At 37.1% G+C, this 17,804-nt stretch overlaps 3 protein-coding genes and 1 pseudogene across 3 annotated transcripts; 2 read left to right on the top strand and 2 right to left on the bottom strand.

The window, feature by feature from the left end:
* The first annotated feature begins 131 nt into the window (after positions 1-131).
* On the top strand, positions 132-2,237 carry ZIP6 (ZIP metal ion transporter family). Its single transcript, XM_018128473.2, has 2 exons — positions 132-1,165; positions 1,636-2,237. The coding sequence occupies exons 1-2, from the start codon at positions 515-517 to the stop codon at positions 1,948-1,950; spliced, it is 966 nt and encodes a 321-aa protein (XP_017983962.1). The 5' UTR covers positions 132-514; the 3' UTR covers positions 1,951-2,237.
* A 1,556-nt stretch (positions 2,238-3,793) lies between these two features.
* On the top strand, positions 3,794-4,264 carry LOC18590984 (RING-H2 finger protein ATL66 pseudogene; annotated as a pseudogene).
* Positions 4,265-6,173: 1,909 nt separating this feature from the next.
* ATL63 (TOXICOS EN LEVADURA 63) lies at positions 6,174-7,326 on the bottom strand. The gene has a single exon (XM_007016859.3). The coding sequence runs from the start codon at positions 7,155-7,157 to the stop codon at positions 6,360-6,362; it is 798 nt and encodes a 265-aa protein (XP_007016921.1). The 5' UTR covers positions 7,158-7,326; the 3' UTR covers positions 6,174-6,359.
* Positions 7,327-8,085: 759 nt separating this feature from the next.
* F2KP (fructose-2,6-bisphosphatase) lies at positions 8,086-16,292 on the bottom strand. The gene is made up of 23 exons (XM_007016857.3): positions 15,839-16,292; positions 15,665-15,728; positions 14,905-15,200; positions 14,459-14,620; positions 13,926-14,135; positions 13,733-13,828; positions 13,411-13,509; positions 13,290-13,319; positions 13,050-13,103; positions 12,263-12,316; positions 12,106-12,183; positions 11,571-11,662; positions 11,436-11,493; positions 11,265-11,339; positions 10,874-10,921; positions 10,247-10,344; positions 10,009-10,084; positions 9,475-9,537; positions 9,256-9,347; positions 8,937-9,005; positions 8,769-8,832; positions 8,610-8,675; positions 8,086-8,346 (listed from the first exon to the last, which is right to left on the bottom strand). Exons 1-23 carry the CDS (start codon positions 16,028-16,030, stop codon positions 8,269-8,271), a joined length of 2,214 nt encoding a protein of 737 aa, XP_007016919.3. The 5' UTR covers positions 16,031-16,292; the 3' UTR covers positions 8,086-8,268.
* Between the last annotated feature and the right edge of the window lie 1,512 nt (positions 16,293-17,804).

Below are 17,804 nucleotides of genomic sequence, written 5' to 3'. Positions count from 1 at the left end.
CTACTGACATTATGGTCTTGGGCTTGCCTTAATTATACACATAAATCAATTGAAAATGAAAAAGAAAAGCCAGGACATGGTGATTCATGGGTGATTATTATCTCAATCAAACAACTATTATGAGTCCAGGCAATGCAAAAAGGGAGGAAGACTAGCTCCTCTCTGGACAGCAGTGACTGCTTTCCAACCCCACTTTCTCCACAAAATCACATATGCAATTCACACTCATCAAACACCCAAATTTCCCTTTCCTTTCCTTTCCTTCCACCAATCGGCAAATAAGAAGACTCCAGCTGACGGAAAAGACTGACTAAAAACTACCATTACTACACACACGACAAGCAACAAGGAAGAAATGTACATCACTTCGACCCCATCAACCCCACCCCCTTAATTAAGTCGTCGACATTTTTCTTTAGCGCACTCCGCACCACACACAATCTTAACCCCCACCTGTCTCTCTCTCTCTCTCTGCGTCTGCTCTGTCTTCTTTCCTTGAGGTGGGAAGGTAGTTATGGCGTCGTGCGTGAGCGACACGGCTCGAACACTCGGCTGCAGGGACAGCGCAGCAGCGACTCACCTCAAGCTCATCTCACTTTCAGTGATTTTCTTAACCAGTGTGTTGGGAATATCTTCCCCTGTCATCCTGGCTCGTTACTTCCAAGGCAAGCCCGTTTACGATAAGGCGATTCTGATAATCAAGTGCTTCGCCGCTGGAGTCATCCTTTCGACCTCCTTAGTCCACGTCCTCCCCGACGCCTTCGGCGCCCTGTACGACTGCCACGTTGCGTCTCGTCATCCGTGGAAAGACTTCCCGTTCGCCGGGCTGGTGACGTTGGTCGGGGCTCTGCTGGCTCTTTTCGTGGACTTAACCGCAAGCTCCCACGTGGAGCACAGTCATAAGCCGAGTGGGGATTATTTACCGGTCGGGACACAGGACGGAACAGTGGGAAAGAAAGTTGGGAATTTGTCGAACGAGGAATTAGTGAAGCTGAAGCAGAAGCTGGTTTCTCAGGTTTTGGAGATTGGGATCATTTTCCATTCGGTAATCATCGGAATGACGATGGGGATGTCGCAAAATCAGTGTACGATCAGACCACTGGTTGCTGCGCTCGCCTTTCACCAGGTCTTCGAAGGCATGGGCCTTGGCGGCTGCATTGCTCAGGTAAACAATTGCTGCTTTTCCAGGTTATGATGAGGTTGTTCAAAGATTGCTATCTTGATTATTGACAATCATTCTCTTAAGAAGACATATCCGATTAGAATTTTACAAATTTTTCAAGAAAAATTCTTTTACTGTTCAACTAAATTATAAATGTAGGACTGAGACTAGCAGATTCCTGCCCCTTCACAATATTTTGAGTTAAACTATCACGCAACAGTCTAACGAGAAGTTTCGACGACATTGTAAGGAAAGTATCAGAATCATTCATTAGTCTAACAAGCCGAAAGTTTTGACCCAAAATTATAAAACAAGACATCAAACAAACAGGAAATCAAATGAAAACAGAAGATTTCTGACCCTATTAAACGAATGTCCTGTTAACGAAACATAAGGGTATTTCCTAATGTTTCTATTTTTATCTGTGAATGTATTGGTTTTCTGATGCGCGGACGATTGTGAAATGATTCCAGGCAGGTTTCAGCGTGGGAACAGTGGCATACATGTGCTTCATGTTTTCAGTGACGACCCCAATGGGAATATTGTTGGGAATGATAGTGTTCTCATTGACGGGATACGACGACAGCAGCCCAAATGCCCTGATAATGGAAGGTCTGCTGGGCTCTCTGTCGTCGGGCATTCTCATTTACATGGCTTTGGTTGATCTCATCGCCGTCGACTTCTTCCACAACAAATTGATGAATTCACAGACGTGGTTGAAGAAGGCTTCGTTCGTCGCCCTAGCTCTTGGCTCTACCTCCATGTCTATCCTGGCACTCTGGGCTTGAAATTTTGTATGTGTATATCTTGAAAAACAATACAAAATTCCATTTCCATATCAACATATGACAAAATGCATGGAATTGGATTAATGGATATCCATGTCTTATAATTGACATAGTTTTGCTGCTTGATTGAAAGTCAGGAAGGACACTAAGAGTGCTGAACCTGATAGACAAGTAAAAGAGAAGTCATTGTTAAAATCTCTAACTCAAGAGACTCTTGTGTTTGGAGAGTGCTTTGGGACATGTGAAGACCTTTGCATACTGTGCTTAATCATAACGCATTTTGCAAATGTGTATAAAGTCAATGGATTCATTAAATACAATAATAAATCAGAAGTGGTATGTGGGGGAAAGTCGTCTAATCCACTTTTTCACTTTATAGCTTCTTAGATTAATTTTTTATAATTCTATTAAGATAGTGGCTAAATACCTTTAGCAGGCGTCTCCAAATCTTCACAATCAGTTCTTTAACTCGGGATACTTGAGTAAAGTTTAGCTGGCTTCAATGACTTGCCCCCATAGCTGACTTGGTTAGAGTTTTGGTCCTATCAGCCTCTAGTGCCAGGGAATCATTTCTTTTCCCTATTTTCAGAAGAAGAGGGACAGGGATGAAGCAATAATCACATTCATTAAGCCTTTGATGCCAGATTGGGAAGTATTAAGTATTAATTAATGCTCAAACCGCCCATATCTGGAGAGTTTCTACCAAAATAGACAGAAGATTTTTTTTTTTTTTTTGAAAAGTGAGAAAATTTTATTAGAATTTAAAGAGAAAAGGAGCATAAGTTCTGCAAGCCATGGTTTAAAGGAACAAAAATAAGAAATACCCCGAAAAATAAAATATTACAGAATGACAGAAAATTTTCCATTTTCGTTAATCCGTCAATTATGAAATGTGCTTTATGACTCTCAATGTGATTCAAGATGTATTTCAATCTGTCAAAGAATAAAAATAAAAATAAAAATAATAATTAATCCAAAGAATTATGTTGCAAGAGTCACTTTCAACAAGAGAGAATGAGAAGTAGGTCATAGAGATAAAAGTGAAAAATAGAAAGCCTTTCTTAATTGCCATGAATTCAGAAAAGTTAAACATGTCTATTTTATTGAATTTTTACCAACAGCAAGCAGAATGTAGCAAAGAGAAGCAAAAGATGTTTGGCATGAATACAGAGCAGGGCACTTGAAGGCAGAATTACTTGCAAATTAAATTATCATAATTGACCAAGAAAAGAAGAAAAAGCCTAGCTACATAATCCTTATCAATTAGCTCAATTAGCAGTAGTGCTAAGGCCATTCTTTTGGATCCTCCAACAGTACTGTTCCTCCTTGGAAGAACCAGTTTTCTTCTCTGTTTGTGAATTTTGGAGAATTTAAGAGAGAGGGTGTCTGGTATCAAGATTCCAGAAGCAAACTGATCACGAACTGTAATACAAGTATAAACAGGAAGGCTGACCAACATGCTTTCTCTTTCCATTTTGAGATTTAAAAATTTGAGCGTTATCTGATTCCAAACTGTTGGCAATAACTCAAGGGAGTGTGACAATACAAAGTCAACTGAATCCAAGCTAAATTTGAGTCTCCTAACCCCGAACTGTTCTATGGAGATACATACATTATCACATAATTGTTTGATGGCAGTTGGGTACAAGCAGAAATGGTAATATAACAAATGCGGACAGCAACCAACCATGATGTCAAGCCGCCTGCTGTGATTAACTACAGCATGGGCCATTTTGTAAGTCAATCTTAACCCCCCAAAACCGCCCATCCCAACACCTTAAATTCCACGGTTTTCAGCCCACCAAGGAGATCGAATCCCACCAAGGCTTCTCTTCCCCACGTTATGGCCTCACCAGGAGGCTTCAAAGTCTTTGAATGGGATTTAACTGTGTTGAACCACACCAGCTACCACTCATACAGCCGAGGCCTTTTCCTCTTACTGATCTTTTTCTCCCTAGTTATTTTCATCGCCACCTTGTTCCTCTATGCTCATTGGATTTGTAGCCAACGCCGCCCCTCAACTGCTGCTGCAGAGAATGCAACCCCAGCTCCCTCCCCCGGGCTTGACCCTGATTTTATCAATAGTTTGCCAATCGTTTGGCATCGCTCTGTGGTCGCAAACAGTAAAGGCAAAAATGGTTTTATCGAAGAATCTGAATGCTCTATCTGTCTAGGCCTTTTTGAAGATGAAGAGAAGCTAAAGGTTTTGCCAGAATGTAACCATGCATACCATTCTGAGTGTGTTGACAAGTGGCTTAGTTCTCAGTCAAGCTGCCCTCTTTGTAGAGCTTCTTTGAGTCCCACCACTCCTTGAACTCGATATATAATCACATGTAATTCATCAGACCATGCGTGAAAGCCAGCTAGAGATCAGCTGGTTGGTTTTTTTCAGAATCCTTTCAGCAACTGTAATATATATACACCTTTTCCCATGCATACTTCTAAAATTTCCTCTGATTAATTTGTTAATTGAAGTGTACCATCTGTCAAAAACATGTCCCCGAATTTATTTCTCTGGAGGAAAAATGAAAAACAAAGACTATATGTCAATAATTTCCTGTAACTAATTTTCATCAACCAACTGATTTTAATTGGCTGTGTGCCACGGTGTATTTCAAGAGACTATCCTGTCAAAGATGAATGGTCCCTTACTCTATTTTTTTAGTCTAGTAAATTAAAATAACATTATTGGGAAGTGACTTCCAACAGTAGTTCAGAATTCAATTACCATCTTCTTCAGCTTTCATGTCTACCAAACTCAGAAGGATCTACAAGGTTTACCCCCGTTTGATTATAAGTGAAATTGGCTTTTACGTTTTTTTATTCTGCTGCAGTCCGTGGAAGTTTTGCTGCATTATATCATCTTCAATATCTGCTAAAGACTTGCATATTTAGAAAGGTCTTGATGAATCTTCAGCATCTGAGTTCTCTCTTTTTGTAAAGAAAGTTTAACTCATAGATGAGATGGCTGTTCATATCCTCACCAACTGCACTTTCTGGTATTGAAGCTGCCTCGTTAACCCACTGCAAATCCAAGTAGTGAAGCATGTGTTCAGTCCAGGAAATTCTTGTCCTGATGTGAATGTGAATCGTTGTTAGGAACTTTTGAGCTTAAGTTTTTGAAAATTACATGATTTAAACTTGGAAAATTGTTGAATTAATGATACTTTGACCCAAATCATTACAATGACTATATGGGGTTTGGTTTTGTTTTGCATAATAACAGAAACCCTGCTTCTTTCCTTACACATGTAATGTTGGGCCAGATTGCCCACCAGATTTAAAATCATTAAAACTTTTTTGTTCCAAGGCTAAGGTACTTCCCCTATTCTGACCAAAAAACAAAAAAAATTTAACCGTGGGCACTGTAATAATAAAAAAATAAAACTGTGGTCTTCTCGCTGCTACACCAAGTTAGACTTTCTGAGGCAGATGCCAAATGCCAAAAAGTACCAAATAATTGACTCCATTGGCTGCATTATTAGCCGGCACTAAAATCTTTTACAGCATTGCAGGATTCTGCAGGCACGTCATCTAGGACTTTTTATCAGCTTGTAAATCTTTTATGACATGTTTGCCAAAGGCGAGAGAAGATGACTCTTTTTTCATGGTACGTTCATTATTTTTTCAACTTTCCAGCAATCTCTAAAATCGAGATAGCAGCAGAGGACAAGGAGGTGAATTCAATGGGGGGCTGAACCTGATCCAAGCAAAGGCTTTCTCGTAAATACCAGTTGCAGTTGTTTGACCCCCGTCTCTCACTCAGATCACATGATTGATTGATATGGGGCAACATCATTGACCAGAAATCAAGGGTGTGTACAAAGAACTTTTGTCTTCAACTCTGCCACAATTGCATTCAGACAGTCATAGTCTTTTGAGCCCCACATCTTGGTCATGAATTACTAATTTGTTACCAAAAGCAGCCTTTGTTCAGTCCAAATTAATGTTCACATGTTCATGGTTCATCTCAAACCTTTTTTAATGTTTTAAAAGTTCTTTTAACCAGTATAAAATCATTAAATTACAGTGAAGATTTACTGTCTGTATATAAAGAAAAGAAACAATTTTACTAAACTGTTTTTCTTGGTAAATTTACCGAGTCAGATAGTCATGTGAAGTGAGCAGTGAGTAGCGTGACGGAGGTCATGGGCTGCTCTGTATTTGGATCATCATGACCAAGGAATTGATAAGTCAAAACTTATGATTGCAGCAGCAAATGATTAACGCCTAATGAAAAGCTTGTAATCAATGAATGTAACTAAAAACGATAGGTTTTAATCCTCTGGTCCAATGAGAGACTCGGAGGAAGATGATAACAAGTTTCCCAAGAAATCTATACAAAGTTTCTACAAAGTGGTGGAGAGTTTATGAACATTAACAGGCAAAGCAGACTCTTTTGTCTTTACTCAAACTTCCATCTCACTGGCGTTGGATGAGGGAAAAACCTTGCGCTCTGATCTGTTCCTGCTCAGCATTCTCTTCAAAGAGCAACCAAGGGAAGATGACAGCGTCAAGGAAGAAGACGATGCTGATAGAATATCATCATCTGCAGCAGCAGTTGGACGATTGTTTGAATCTGATAATTCAGTCAGATTGTCCAATCTAAGGTTTCCATCAATCACTCCCACCTCACGGTTCAATAAAACTCCCACACTCTCCAAAGAACTTACTTCAGAATCCGCAACCTTATCATTACTCAACACAGGAGCTCTGCAAATGGGGCAATTTGAGTGAGACTGCAGCCACATATCGATGCACTCCACATGAAAACAATGGCCGCACTTGGGTAAATTCCTCCCAACATCATCGTCCTCGAATGGGCTCAAACAGATAACACACTCTAAATTGTGCTTGTACTCTTCCATTGTGTAAACAAACAATGGAATGGATGAAATGACAGAGGAATCGAGGCCCTTTAATGGGGAGCTCCGGAAGGTAGTGTCGAACGTGAATGCATGGAAACGGTGGAATCGATCAGGGCGGAAGACGTGAGACACAGACATGGAGGAAGATCGACTTCTTTGGCGAGCTTGAGCCAAGAACCATTTGGCGTAGACGTGGAGAAGCAGGACGAAGAGGATGACAAGAAGCAAAGATATGACAGCAGCTAGCATGACATTGCCATCATAGGAGGAAATGCTGTTGAGGAGATGAGAAAATGGGTTTGTGGTGGTCTGTTCTGGAGAGTCAAGCGAAACAGACATTTTCTTTTCCCTGGATAGATGACTGCAACTGTCGCAAGGTTGAATTTTTGGAATAGCTAAAGATGAAGAGATGTGAATGTGATGGAGATGGAGATGGGACAGGCTTTTTGCAGCTATGGAAGTGGGGTTATATGGTCATTAAATGTCTGAACAAGAACAATAAGAAAATTAATGGAATCTTCTATACATTAGGAAAACGTTTACGTGAAAGTCAAGTTGTTTGTTGGGGGATTAAATTATGGGAATTTCGCCCTTAAACATTTGCTTGTGTTAGTCAGCAAGAACAGCTCTCTCTCTCTCTCTCTCTGCTTTGTAACTTAATGTTGTGATAATCTTCATATAATTTAGATTAGTCAAGTCAAAGGAGAATCCCATAATCCAAGGAGCAAATGAGAGTCGTGCCCATGGGAGAGAAAAAGGTTGAAGTGAAGGACACGTGAAGGCGACGGCAGCTGAGGAAGGGAGGAATGGGTTTGTCTTGATTCATGTGATGCGTTTTAAGGGATCCCAATGCCTAAGAGAGATCTTTCTTTTCTCACCCTTTTTAGTTTAATCACTCATTATCTCCTTTTACATTTCCACTTCCTCTTTTTCTGTCTTTTTCTGCTTCACATAACTGGGGAGGGGCAAAGCCAAAGAGTAGGGTCACCGAGCAGGGGGTCAGGGGTCCCATGTGAATCCAACCAGACAGAGTGCCCTTTATGACTCACACGATAAACCTCCAGTTCACTGATGGAAACCACGACTTTGCTGTCTTCCACCCCCTTTTTTTCCTGCACGTTTCGGGCAACTTATCGAACCTTTTTGTGCTAGTAGGCTCGTGATTTCTTGACCCTAACGCCCTTGGCGGTGTACGATTCCTGCCAGGGGTGTGACAGAATGGGATCCCCCCGGATTAGTCAGGCATGTAACATAGAATACTAGGGGCTTTCATGAAATTTGCTTAGAGCAGAACTTAGGTATTTTATTAGTACTTATTGCTAAGACAGTGCCACTGATGCTGATGTTACACTTTGACAAAGAATTGAAATATAATGAATGAAAAATCTATCTTAATGATTGGATAAAATCCATTCTCAGGATGAACCAAATTTCTTGAAGCATTCTTCCTTCAATCCATGAGTTTGTATCTTTTCTCCTGAACGCCTGTTACTCCCATTTGTATTTCTATGATAGTATGAAGTGGCACCTGCAAATCCCAACATATATCGATAAGAGTTTAATTTTATAACAAGAGTTATGATGCGAAGTCAGTATCTAAAGATGCAAAATTCTAACGATTCATCCTGCCATTTTTTAGCTTTTCCATTCCAGTAGGGAACATCAAGTAAAACCTAAAGAAGAAGCATCTCACATGCAGAGACAGAGACAGAGACAGAAGAGTGATAGATCACGGTCACCCACGGTACAAATATGTCAAGACACGTCAATTTCTACTTGTCTATTAATTACCTCAATGTGAGGAATTTCTTTGAGGGGCCTATCGGCAAAATAAGCATATAATGCTCTCAATACTGCCTGCAAAATGAAACCAATAACAAATCATTCAAGATGTATAAGCACAGCATCAGAAATAGTATAAAGCAGAAGCCTGTTGCAATTAAATATAACCTGGTGAGATATCACTACAACTGGTGCTCTTTGTCGTTCAAGCTCAATAATTACAGGTTCAAGCCTGCATGAATGTGGAATGTGGAATGTGAATTGTATCGCACAAGTTAGACTACAAAATATTCTTTGCAAACAATTCAAAGTTCAGTAAATTGAGAAATTTGAGACCTTTGTATAACATCCAGGTAAGATTCTCCACGAGGATAGCGATATCTCAGCTTGTCCTTCTTGCGAGATCTATAATAAAACAAGGATATAATTATTCAAGAATACAACAAAGATGAAAGTAAAGCACAATCAAGAGAAGGATTAAAAAATCAGTGCATGCTTTTTTAATCCAACACAAGTTTTTCCATAAAGTGCCATTTAGAAGGCCAATGATAAGAAAAGCTTATTAACACCATTAAAATACAAAAGCTTTGTGCATTCAATTTTCTCAACCCACACTGAAGAGAAAAGTAGCAGGAGGGTGGTAGAGAACACTTACTCATACTCCTCTGGCATATTCTTCTTTATTTCTTCGTAAGTCATTCCATCACACACTCCAGCATTAATCTCATCGAGTGCACGCCATTGTATCTAACAAAAACGTGAAGAAGATATCTCCGTTAACATACCAATATCTCTGTTTACTTCAGCTGCCAGAATGGGCTGGAGTGTCAACAAAAGGTCTGAATAAGTTACTTTCTTATGGTTTCAAACTAACCTTGGGAAATCCAACAATTGGACTTGCTGTCAGAATTGTTCTCTGCAGGGTGCTGGTCCAAATCTAGATTACAGCAAAATCACAAAAATTATCAATACCAATTATAATGTTTAATATTGTCCATACATTTTCTATAAACACTACTTGATGAAGTGTCAATGGGTCCGCAACCTTTTAAAGTATCGAGCCCAACACAGCAAAACCCATACAATTCAAACAATTTTATTTATTAAAACCTTGATGCCAAAATGTAGGTCTTTGAGAAACCCTTACTAACACTTTGAAAAGGATTTTCTTTTCTTGAATTTTAGAACAATAATTTAGCAAGTGATACTAGCTCAAGCAGAAGAAATAACAGCCAATAGGCATATAACTCCACTGCTTAAGTCTAAAACAAGGCTTCCAAAATTAAAGACGGACCAGGACAAGGAAGAGGGAAGCAGGGGCAAGTTTGGTGCCATTGAATTCTGAGGGATAAACTTAGTTATAGATGGAAACAATTCAACATCGACAACGACAACTGTTGGAACTTACCGAAGCAGCCCTTTCAGATTTTAGTCTCTTCTCAACAAAGTTCACAAGTTTCTTTGCATAAATTTCTCCAGTGTCGCTGTTGTAACAGGAAGCAAAATTTTCTTGTAAGTAAGACTGGAGTACAACTTAAATCGAACCAAAAAAATTTATCATATTACAGAAGACTCAAACAAAATGGCTAGAATGAAATTGAAACCACCTATTATATAATGCAATCACAATCAGTAGAAAAGGCTACCTTAGTACACCGTCACCACCAATTCTGCCTCTAACGTTATCACTACTCTCTCCATGCCTGGTAAGTAATATTGGGCGAGGTGTGAGATGTGTATTAACCTGCAAATGATAATATGACATAAGTAAATATAAACATTTAACTCAAGGATCACTGGTGAAATAATAAATGCTTAGAAAGCATTAAAGATTAAGGGGCATTCAACTTCAAATGTGTTCCAAAATAACACAGGCACTTGTGATATGAGTAATCTTCAGATAAGATACATGTACATATAACAAAGGTCAACAGGTGTACAATCTGAATGCTACAAGTCTGAAGCTTCATTCTATATCTTGCAAGACATGAAGACAAGTGCAGGTGCCTGATGTTGTCAATACAATTTCACTAGGATTTGATATGTTAATCATGATTTATGCCACATAAAGAAGAAAAAGACTATTTGAGATAGACATAGGAAAAAACCCTTCCAAAGTTTTTAAAGCTCCAAGTAATAAAAAGCTCTAGTTCCTTCACCCACAAGAAGTTTTGCATCCAGTAGAACAAACAGAAGGAACTGAGAAAAGGGACTAAATAACTAGGGTTTATAATGCTGATATAATTGAAAAGATTTCCTATTGTACAACATACCAAGAAAAAGACAATTCGTCCAGGAAGATAGCCACTGATGTTGTTAACCTGAATCAAGTTAAAACATATAAATTCTTAGATCAGACTGTAAAGCAATCAAATTATCCCAGGGAATTCAAAAGGAGAGGGATAAACAGAAAACAATAAAGACTCAGGAAAGAAGAAATAATAGAGGCTTTAAGAACAAAAATTCTACTCTTAATGACAACCTACTCCGGTCATTAACAATGCAAACAAGACAACCAAATACACCAAAATACTTTCAACTAAATCTACAACAAGACAGGGACAAAATACACCATTTTATGCCCACAATAAACATTTATCCCACAGGCACATGCATGAAGGACAAAAGCCATATAAATAAAGAAGAAGAAGAATTAAACTTAACTTGTATTTGTCCACCATGCCCACTAACCATATCAATCATTTTGATATAAGACCCTTCTTCAACTGGTTCATACACCTAGAAACAAGTATTATTGTGCACCTTAGTCCAATATTGGGCATCCAAAACACAAATGCTTACCAAGAACAATTACTAAACAATTTCAGGAAATACCTTTTCATAATTAGCTAATCGATTTCTAAAGTCTCGTAATCCAGCTTCAAAATCCAGCCTGCAAAACCAGATCGATAACTAAGTACAGAAATTTTCATCTGACCAGAAGCAAAAGGTTATTAAGAAGAGCCTTACTCTTCTGCATAATCAGGACTTTGTTGAATTTTAAGGCGGATATTTCTTTCAATAATCCGTTCATCATTGCATATTGTTTCTAGAAAAATAATCTACAAACAAAAGCAAATAAAAATGTATTAGAAAATCAAAACTAGAGGTATCATTTTCCAGATGAATCTTCATACAGTCAACTGATACCAAGACATCACAGGTACATCTGTTAATCATTCTTCCAATAAAGAAAATGTAAAACAGCATATGCAGGATCATAAATCACAAACAATATAGAGTCCCCTGTTAGGCAGTGTATGCAGTTCTAACCAACCTAATTACAAAGCATTAATTATTCAGTGTCCCAAATATTTGTGCCAAGCCACATGAATACATCAAGGAGTATATTTCCTAAGTAACCTAAAAAGGTAATGAATCCTGCTCTTTGAGTATATTAGCCTTTTCTTTTCATCTGTAACATAGCATATATGCTTCACCTAATAACCATAACAGTTCAACTGGGGATATGCTTAGCTGGTTCCTCATTCTGCAATCACAGTACCTTACATTTTCCTTCAGCCATTTTCATCAGCATATTCCGTCTTCTCCTGCTACTGTTAGTTGCATCAAATATTCCAACCTACAATTTAAAGGGATTTAATAAAGAAAATTAGTCAGCAGACAAGGGAGAATACAATTGTCTCATATCAAAATCTTACCTGACCACCTTCTTGCATCCAGGCTGTCATATCATCCATTGCCAGGGCTGCTACCTAGTAGCATGTGATATATTAAAACTATGTACAAAGAAGAAGGTTAATATGGGGTTACCATTAACCAATCATCCAAATAAAAACCAAATTCATTAGTAAAAGCATCTTTTTCAATTGCAATTCCACACTTGAAGGAATGAAAAACCAGTATTGAATAGGTATTGAAATTAAATCATGTTGCCTAAAATGATTTAAATCCAGAAATTGCTTTGTATCACACAATTGCTTCAACATCACCTCTAACATTTTACGGTTCTCTTCTATGTGATTTTTATTCTTGTGGTATCAACCTGCATTTATTTCATTTAAGTAACTTGAAGATGAGCTAGGAGTTTTTATTAGATTCAGATAGAAAAGAAAAAACATCTTCAGATTTTAGTTAGCTGCTGTAGAATGCTTGTTAAAAAAGTTTATTGACCAAAATTACTTTTGATAACAAAATGAAATCCCAAATCTACAATCTTTTAAGGAACATTCATAATCAAAATTGAATTCTTTAACACTGTAATACATACCATAACATCGAAAACTCAATTGCCTCCCAATCTAAAACAAAATATGAGGGATTTCTAAATTCAGCAACACTAAGCAATTAAATATGCATTTAGTTTAGTCCATATAAAAAATTAATTAAACCACCAACATAAATGGCATTAATTTGAGCACTTGAAAAAAAAAAAAAACTCAATTTTAAAAGTCAAATAAAAAACAAGATTCTTCTTTGGACACTCACCTCATTACGTGCCTCCACGCCTTCAGGATTGTCAGCTCGGAAAAAGTCAGCAGTCTATAAAAGTATGCATCACCTATCAACAATCACTCCAGAAAAATAACAAATAACTTGTGCAATATTCCAATTTAATCATGAATTTATTAGAAAAAGCCAATGACCGAAAGTGAGTGTTTATTGAGTGAGTTCGTTAATCTTCAATACTCCCAGTTGATAAACTTGAACAAGGATGCTCAGATTTACCTGGTTGGTACCATGTTTGAGGCGCCGATACTGTTATGGACAAAAAAAAAATCAAGTTACTCTTCTTTCATTTAAAACAAGTCAGAGAGCAAGGAGAGCATTCAAGGTAAAGTGTAATAACCTTGCCAACATTAAAATGCTTAGTTTCATGTCCCAACCAGCGAAGATATCTTGTAAGTTTAGCAGCAGTGAAGGTCTTTCCTCGAGCTGGCAAACCAACCTGACAGTCAAGCAACTAATTAGAACCACCTAATATCAACAACTTGAATCCATTCCTTCTTTCAAACAATTGGCAGAACTCGTCATATGGAGCTACTTCTTGAATATGAAGATGGTCAAAAATTTTAAGTCTAGATCTTACAATTTAACAACTAAATTATAGTAAAGTAGAAGAAGGATGATTAAATTTAAACTGCTGACCAATCACTTATGCAGAAGAATACCAGGACAATTGCTAGGTGTCTATCCTCCTTTGGTCCAAGCATCTGATCAGCTACAGCTGCAGCTGCAACAGCTCCAGCAGCTGCTGGCATCGAATTCTAAAACTCAAAGAAAAAGAAACAAATATAAGAATAGCACCAGCTGAGAGAGCAAATCATACTTTACTAAAAAAAGGAAATACATTTTCATACAAACCTTGGTTTCAGGGTCCAATTTAAGATCAAAACTAAAAGTAGTTGCACTAGCAGATTTGACCAGCCTTGGAGATCCAACACCCCTATCCACAAAGAGCCCCCTGTGACTATCTTGCTTTTGCAAAGGAGAAAAGGTCCCCACAGATTTTGATTCAACCATCCCAAATCCTGAATATACCTTAGAAGGATCTGGTATGACAGCCTCCATCTCCTATGAAAAAGTAGTACATTACATTAGATGCAGACTACTAAAAAGTAATGGAATGAGGTAACTTTTGAAAGCATTTCTCTGCCTAGTAAGTGTGGCATCTATATTTGCTTCCCAATCGATGGACGCATTTACCTCAATTATGCTTGCCACTACCTTTAGAATTAAGATTCTGATGCATTAAGCAATATGTAGAAAGTACACAGTGTGGAATACCAGAAAATTGTGTATTAATATCCTTAAACTGATAATATGTAAATAATCCTTTTCAAGGCCCATAACTCAGTCTAGTTTACACCTTTGCAGAATGGGTTACCGAGATAAACCTTTATAGTTGCAGGTCGATCAACAGAAACCCCAGCAAGGGATAGCAATCGTGGATTTTCTGCCATGTTGGCTGCATAAACCAGACCTGAGTTCGCAGAAGTGGACGGAGCAGGCACAACATAATGCTCGAGGTCAAGCTCCAAACTAGCTGAACAGCCATTCTGCACGGTAAAACTTAGAATTTTTATGTCCAAGTACATTAACAAATATAATGCTCAAGATTCAAGGTAAAGCTCCAATTTAGCCGAAGATCTATTCAGTGTGATAAACACAGTATCTTTTATGCCCAAATACAATAAAAACCATATTGAAGTTTGGAACAATGATTTATAATAAATAATTTACACAAAAGACCATCTTGTCAATAGATATCTGTAGATTGAAAATTGGCCATTTGTCTCTTAAAATCAAAAGTTAAAGAAAAAGGGTGGCAAATAGCTAATACCCCACGACCTGACTCTGGCACTGCATCAATGCTCACATCAGGAATTCCACGAACAGTCGAAGGCCGGAGATTGTCTTGATAAGCTCTCCAACTAGCCGCAAGATCAAAGGGTGAAACCCTGTCTGCTTTAATGAACACCCGATACTCAAGAACCTCCTCATTATCTAGCTTAAATAGTGCCAGCCTTGCATCTCCTTGTAAGGTACCCCCAGTGAGCAGCCGGTTTGGACCCTCCTCAACAATACAAGGCGTGTAGCCATACTTAGGCTTCAACAGGAACTTGAAATCCAGAGTTTCTACATTTAAACACATAAAACATACAAATAAATTTAAACTCCGACAAACTAAAAGTTGCATAAATCATTTGCCAATAAAATGTTAAGATACTCTTTCAACTTCTACTTTTGAATCCAACAGAAAGCAAAAAAAAAAAAAAAAAAGGTAGCCAAAAAGTGAACCAAATAGAATCTATAAATTTTTTGTCAGAAACCAAAACATCTATTTCACCGACCCTAATATCTACCTTTACAAACCAAATTCTGGCGAAAAGTAAAGAAGGCATACAAAACAGTATTACATTCAACAATGCAGGGTATTATTCAACCTCAGTAAAAAATTATAAGTGAACCTCTTCTGAAATAATAAGTTAAACGATGCTCTTATTCTCCCTAACGCTCATATTCTATCAGTTTTCTCAGCAAGCAAAGAAAACATAACCAATATGGAAACCAAAAAGAATAGCCAAACTAGCACACTTTACCGTGATTAGGAGGAACTACGAAGCTCAATTCCCACATTGAAGCCGATTCGCGCTCCATTGAAAGCTATAAATATTCGAAAACAAAATTAGAAACTAAATATAATAATAATATCCACAACTTAATTCAAAATAAAGATTAAAAGATTAAATAAAAAAAATGAAGAGATTAAATACAGCTTTAGAGGAATCCCAAGAGCCAACAAGAGGAACGGAGCCATAAACATGAGGAATAAGGTCTCCTTTCTTCTTGTAGTTCTCCATCTTCAACGATACGTAAAGTTGACCGCCGGCTTGGTCAAGGCTCTCCTCTCTATCTTCCCCTCCATGCGCCCCTCCCTCTGCGTTTCTCGAAGCTCCAGTCCCCATCTTCTCCCTTTCGCCTTATTTTTCTTCCCTAAAAACAAAATTCAATTACGAAATACTAATTCGTACATAGCAGATTGCCAGTGTTTCAGAAGCTTGGTTCAGCTGCTTCCATGGCGATTCTTGGTGTGAGTTAAACAGTGAACGGAAGCATGTTCTTCGTTTCTTATTCTCTCTATTTTGGTTGGATGGATAAGACTTCGAGAGATGTAAGCTGAACGGAAAAGAGAGACGCGAATTTCTGTTTGTCTCCATTTGCACTTCATTTTCCTTTTTTCTTTTTTTCCTTTTTTTAATATTTATTTTTAGATTTGACAAGAACGGGTTATCACGGCCCATTGCCACCAACCACGCTTCCCGAGATCAAAACATATTATTTACTTATTTTGAAGTGTAAAGGATAATACTTTAGATAGGGATGTTTCGTTTACTTTTGGGCCGGGGTTGGTTTGGGCCCAGGGTAACGTTTTGCTTCTCTAGTTTTTGGTGTTTAAGGTGACACCTTACTCTCGCTTTCTCCGTTTAACACGTGTGCTGCTTATCGAAGAAAGGACTGGCGTCAATGGAGAGTCCATAATGTTTCGACATGGCGCGGTTGGATTGCATGGGAGTTATCGCCTCAGGGACCTGCAGATTAGATTCTCTGTCAACTGTTTTCTGCCAGTCATCGTCTGCCACGTCATTAATGGAGAAATGAATTCTTTTTCTTTTTTTTTGCCCTTTATAATATATTCTCAGGCAGAGTAAAACGTAGCTAACTCCATTAAAAAATTTTATAATCAAATTAATTAAATACTATGAATTAATCAAAAGGTATTTAAAATTTAATTGATTAATCGAATTAATAAAAATATTGGGACTCATCATAAGCTTAAATCTACTCAAGCCTAATTTTCTTAATTTTATTTTTTCCCATGTTAATCATAAAGTAAACAAAATTAAACTATAAAATATTAACAATATTCTAAGCTTAATAATAATAAAATGTTCCAACAAACATAATTAAAAACATTAAATCAAAATAAATGACTCCAACATGGGTTATACCTCCCTATAAACTTATAATCTTAAATTGGTTAATTTTGTTAACAAAAAAAATTAAAATCGAAACCAACTTAATTAATCGACTTAATCACGCTTACTCACATATTGATGGAAAAACTGAATTAATCAAATTATTTTAATTGAATTTATTTTATTAATTTTGTTAGTTCTATTTTAATCGAAAAAGTGCTTGTCTTTAACTACTAGAAATATTTATTTAATTACTTCCTTTCTAAAATATTTCAATAATGTGACGTGGCAGGTACATTTATTTACTATTAATATTTATGTGACATTTATGCTACGCATTATTAATATTTATGCGACATTTATGCTATTCAAAACTTTATAGTAGGACGTATGAAAATTACATACAAACACACTAAAGTCATATTGTCAGTTCAACAACTATCTTCGCAATAGGGAAAACAAATTAAAAAGTCGTACATGTATTGCTTTTGATGGAAATATTTAAGTGCAATTTAAAATAATTTAATGTAGCATTAGATTTCTCAATTAATGTCATCTTGTTATAATTATATTATATTTAAATAGAATATTAAAATTTATGTAAGTAAATACGAACATGACATGATTAATTAAATAAATTAAAATTTTAAACACACACATATATATATTTATTACATGTGTTACGTGATAAATTTATTTAAACATAATTAATCTGTAAACGTGTTAAACTGATTATATTATATGAATGGACACATTTCACTTG

The sequence above is a fragment of the Theobroma cacao genome, chromosome 9 (genome assembly GCF_053813885.1).
Source record: "Theobroma cacao isolate CCN51 chromosome 9, ASM5381388v1, whole genome shotgun sequence".
Lineage (NCBI taxonomy): Eukaryota > Viridiplantae > Streptophyta > Magnoliopsida > Malvales > Malvaceae > Theobroma > Theobroma cacao.
The sequence above is the reverse complement of the archived record's forward strand: the minus strand, read 5'-3'. Positions and strand labels throughout refer to the sequence as shown.

What these genes read in the sequence shown, in the direction of transcription:
- ZIP6 (XM_018128473.2), top strand. Translation starts at nt 515, where the DNA reads ATGGCGTCGTGCGTGAGCGACACGGCTCGAACACTCGGCTGCAGGGAC. An exon ending in TTGGCGGCTGCATTGCTCAG is followed by an intron (nt 1,166 to 1,635) that starts GTAAACAATTGC and finishes AAATGATTCCAG; the next exon opens with GCAGGTTTCAGCGTGGGAAC.
- ATL63 (XM_007016859.3), bottom strand. Translation starts at nt 7,157, where the DNA reads ATGTCTGTTTCGCTTGACTCTCCAGAACAGACCACCACAAACCCATTT.
- F2KP (XM_007016857.3), bottom strand. Translation starts at nt 16,030, where the DNA reads ATGGGGACTGGAGCTTCGAGAAACGCAGAGGGAGGGGCGCATGGAGGG. An exon ending in AATTGGACCCTGAAACCAAG is followed by an intron (nt 13,829 to 13,925) that starts GTTTGTATGAAA and finishes TTTGAGTTTTAG; the next exon opens with AATTCGATGCCAGCAGCTGC. An exon ending in AGTCCTGATTATGCAGAAGA is followed by an intron (nt 11,494 to 11,570) that starts GTAAGGCTCTTC and finishes CTGGTTTTGCAG; the next exon opens with GCTGGATTTTGAAGCTGGAT.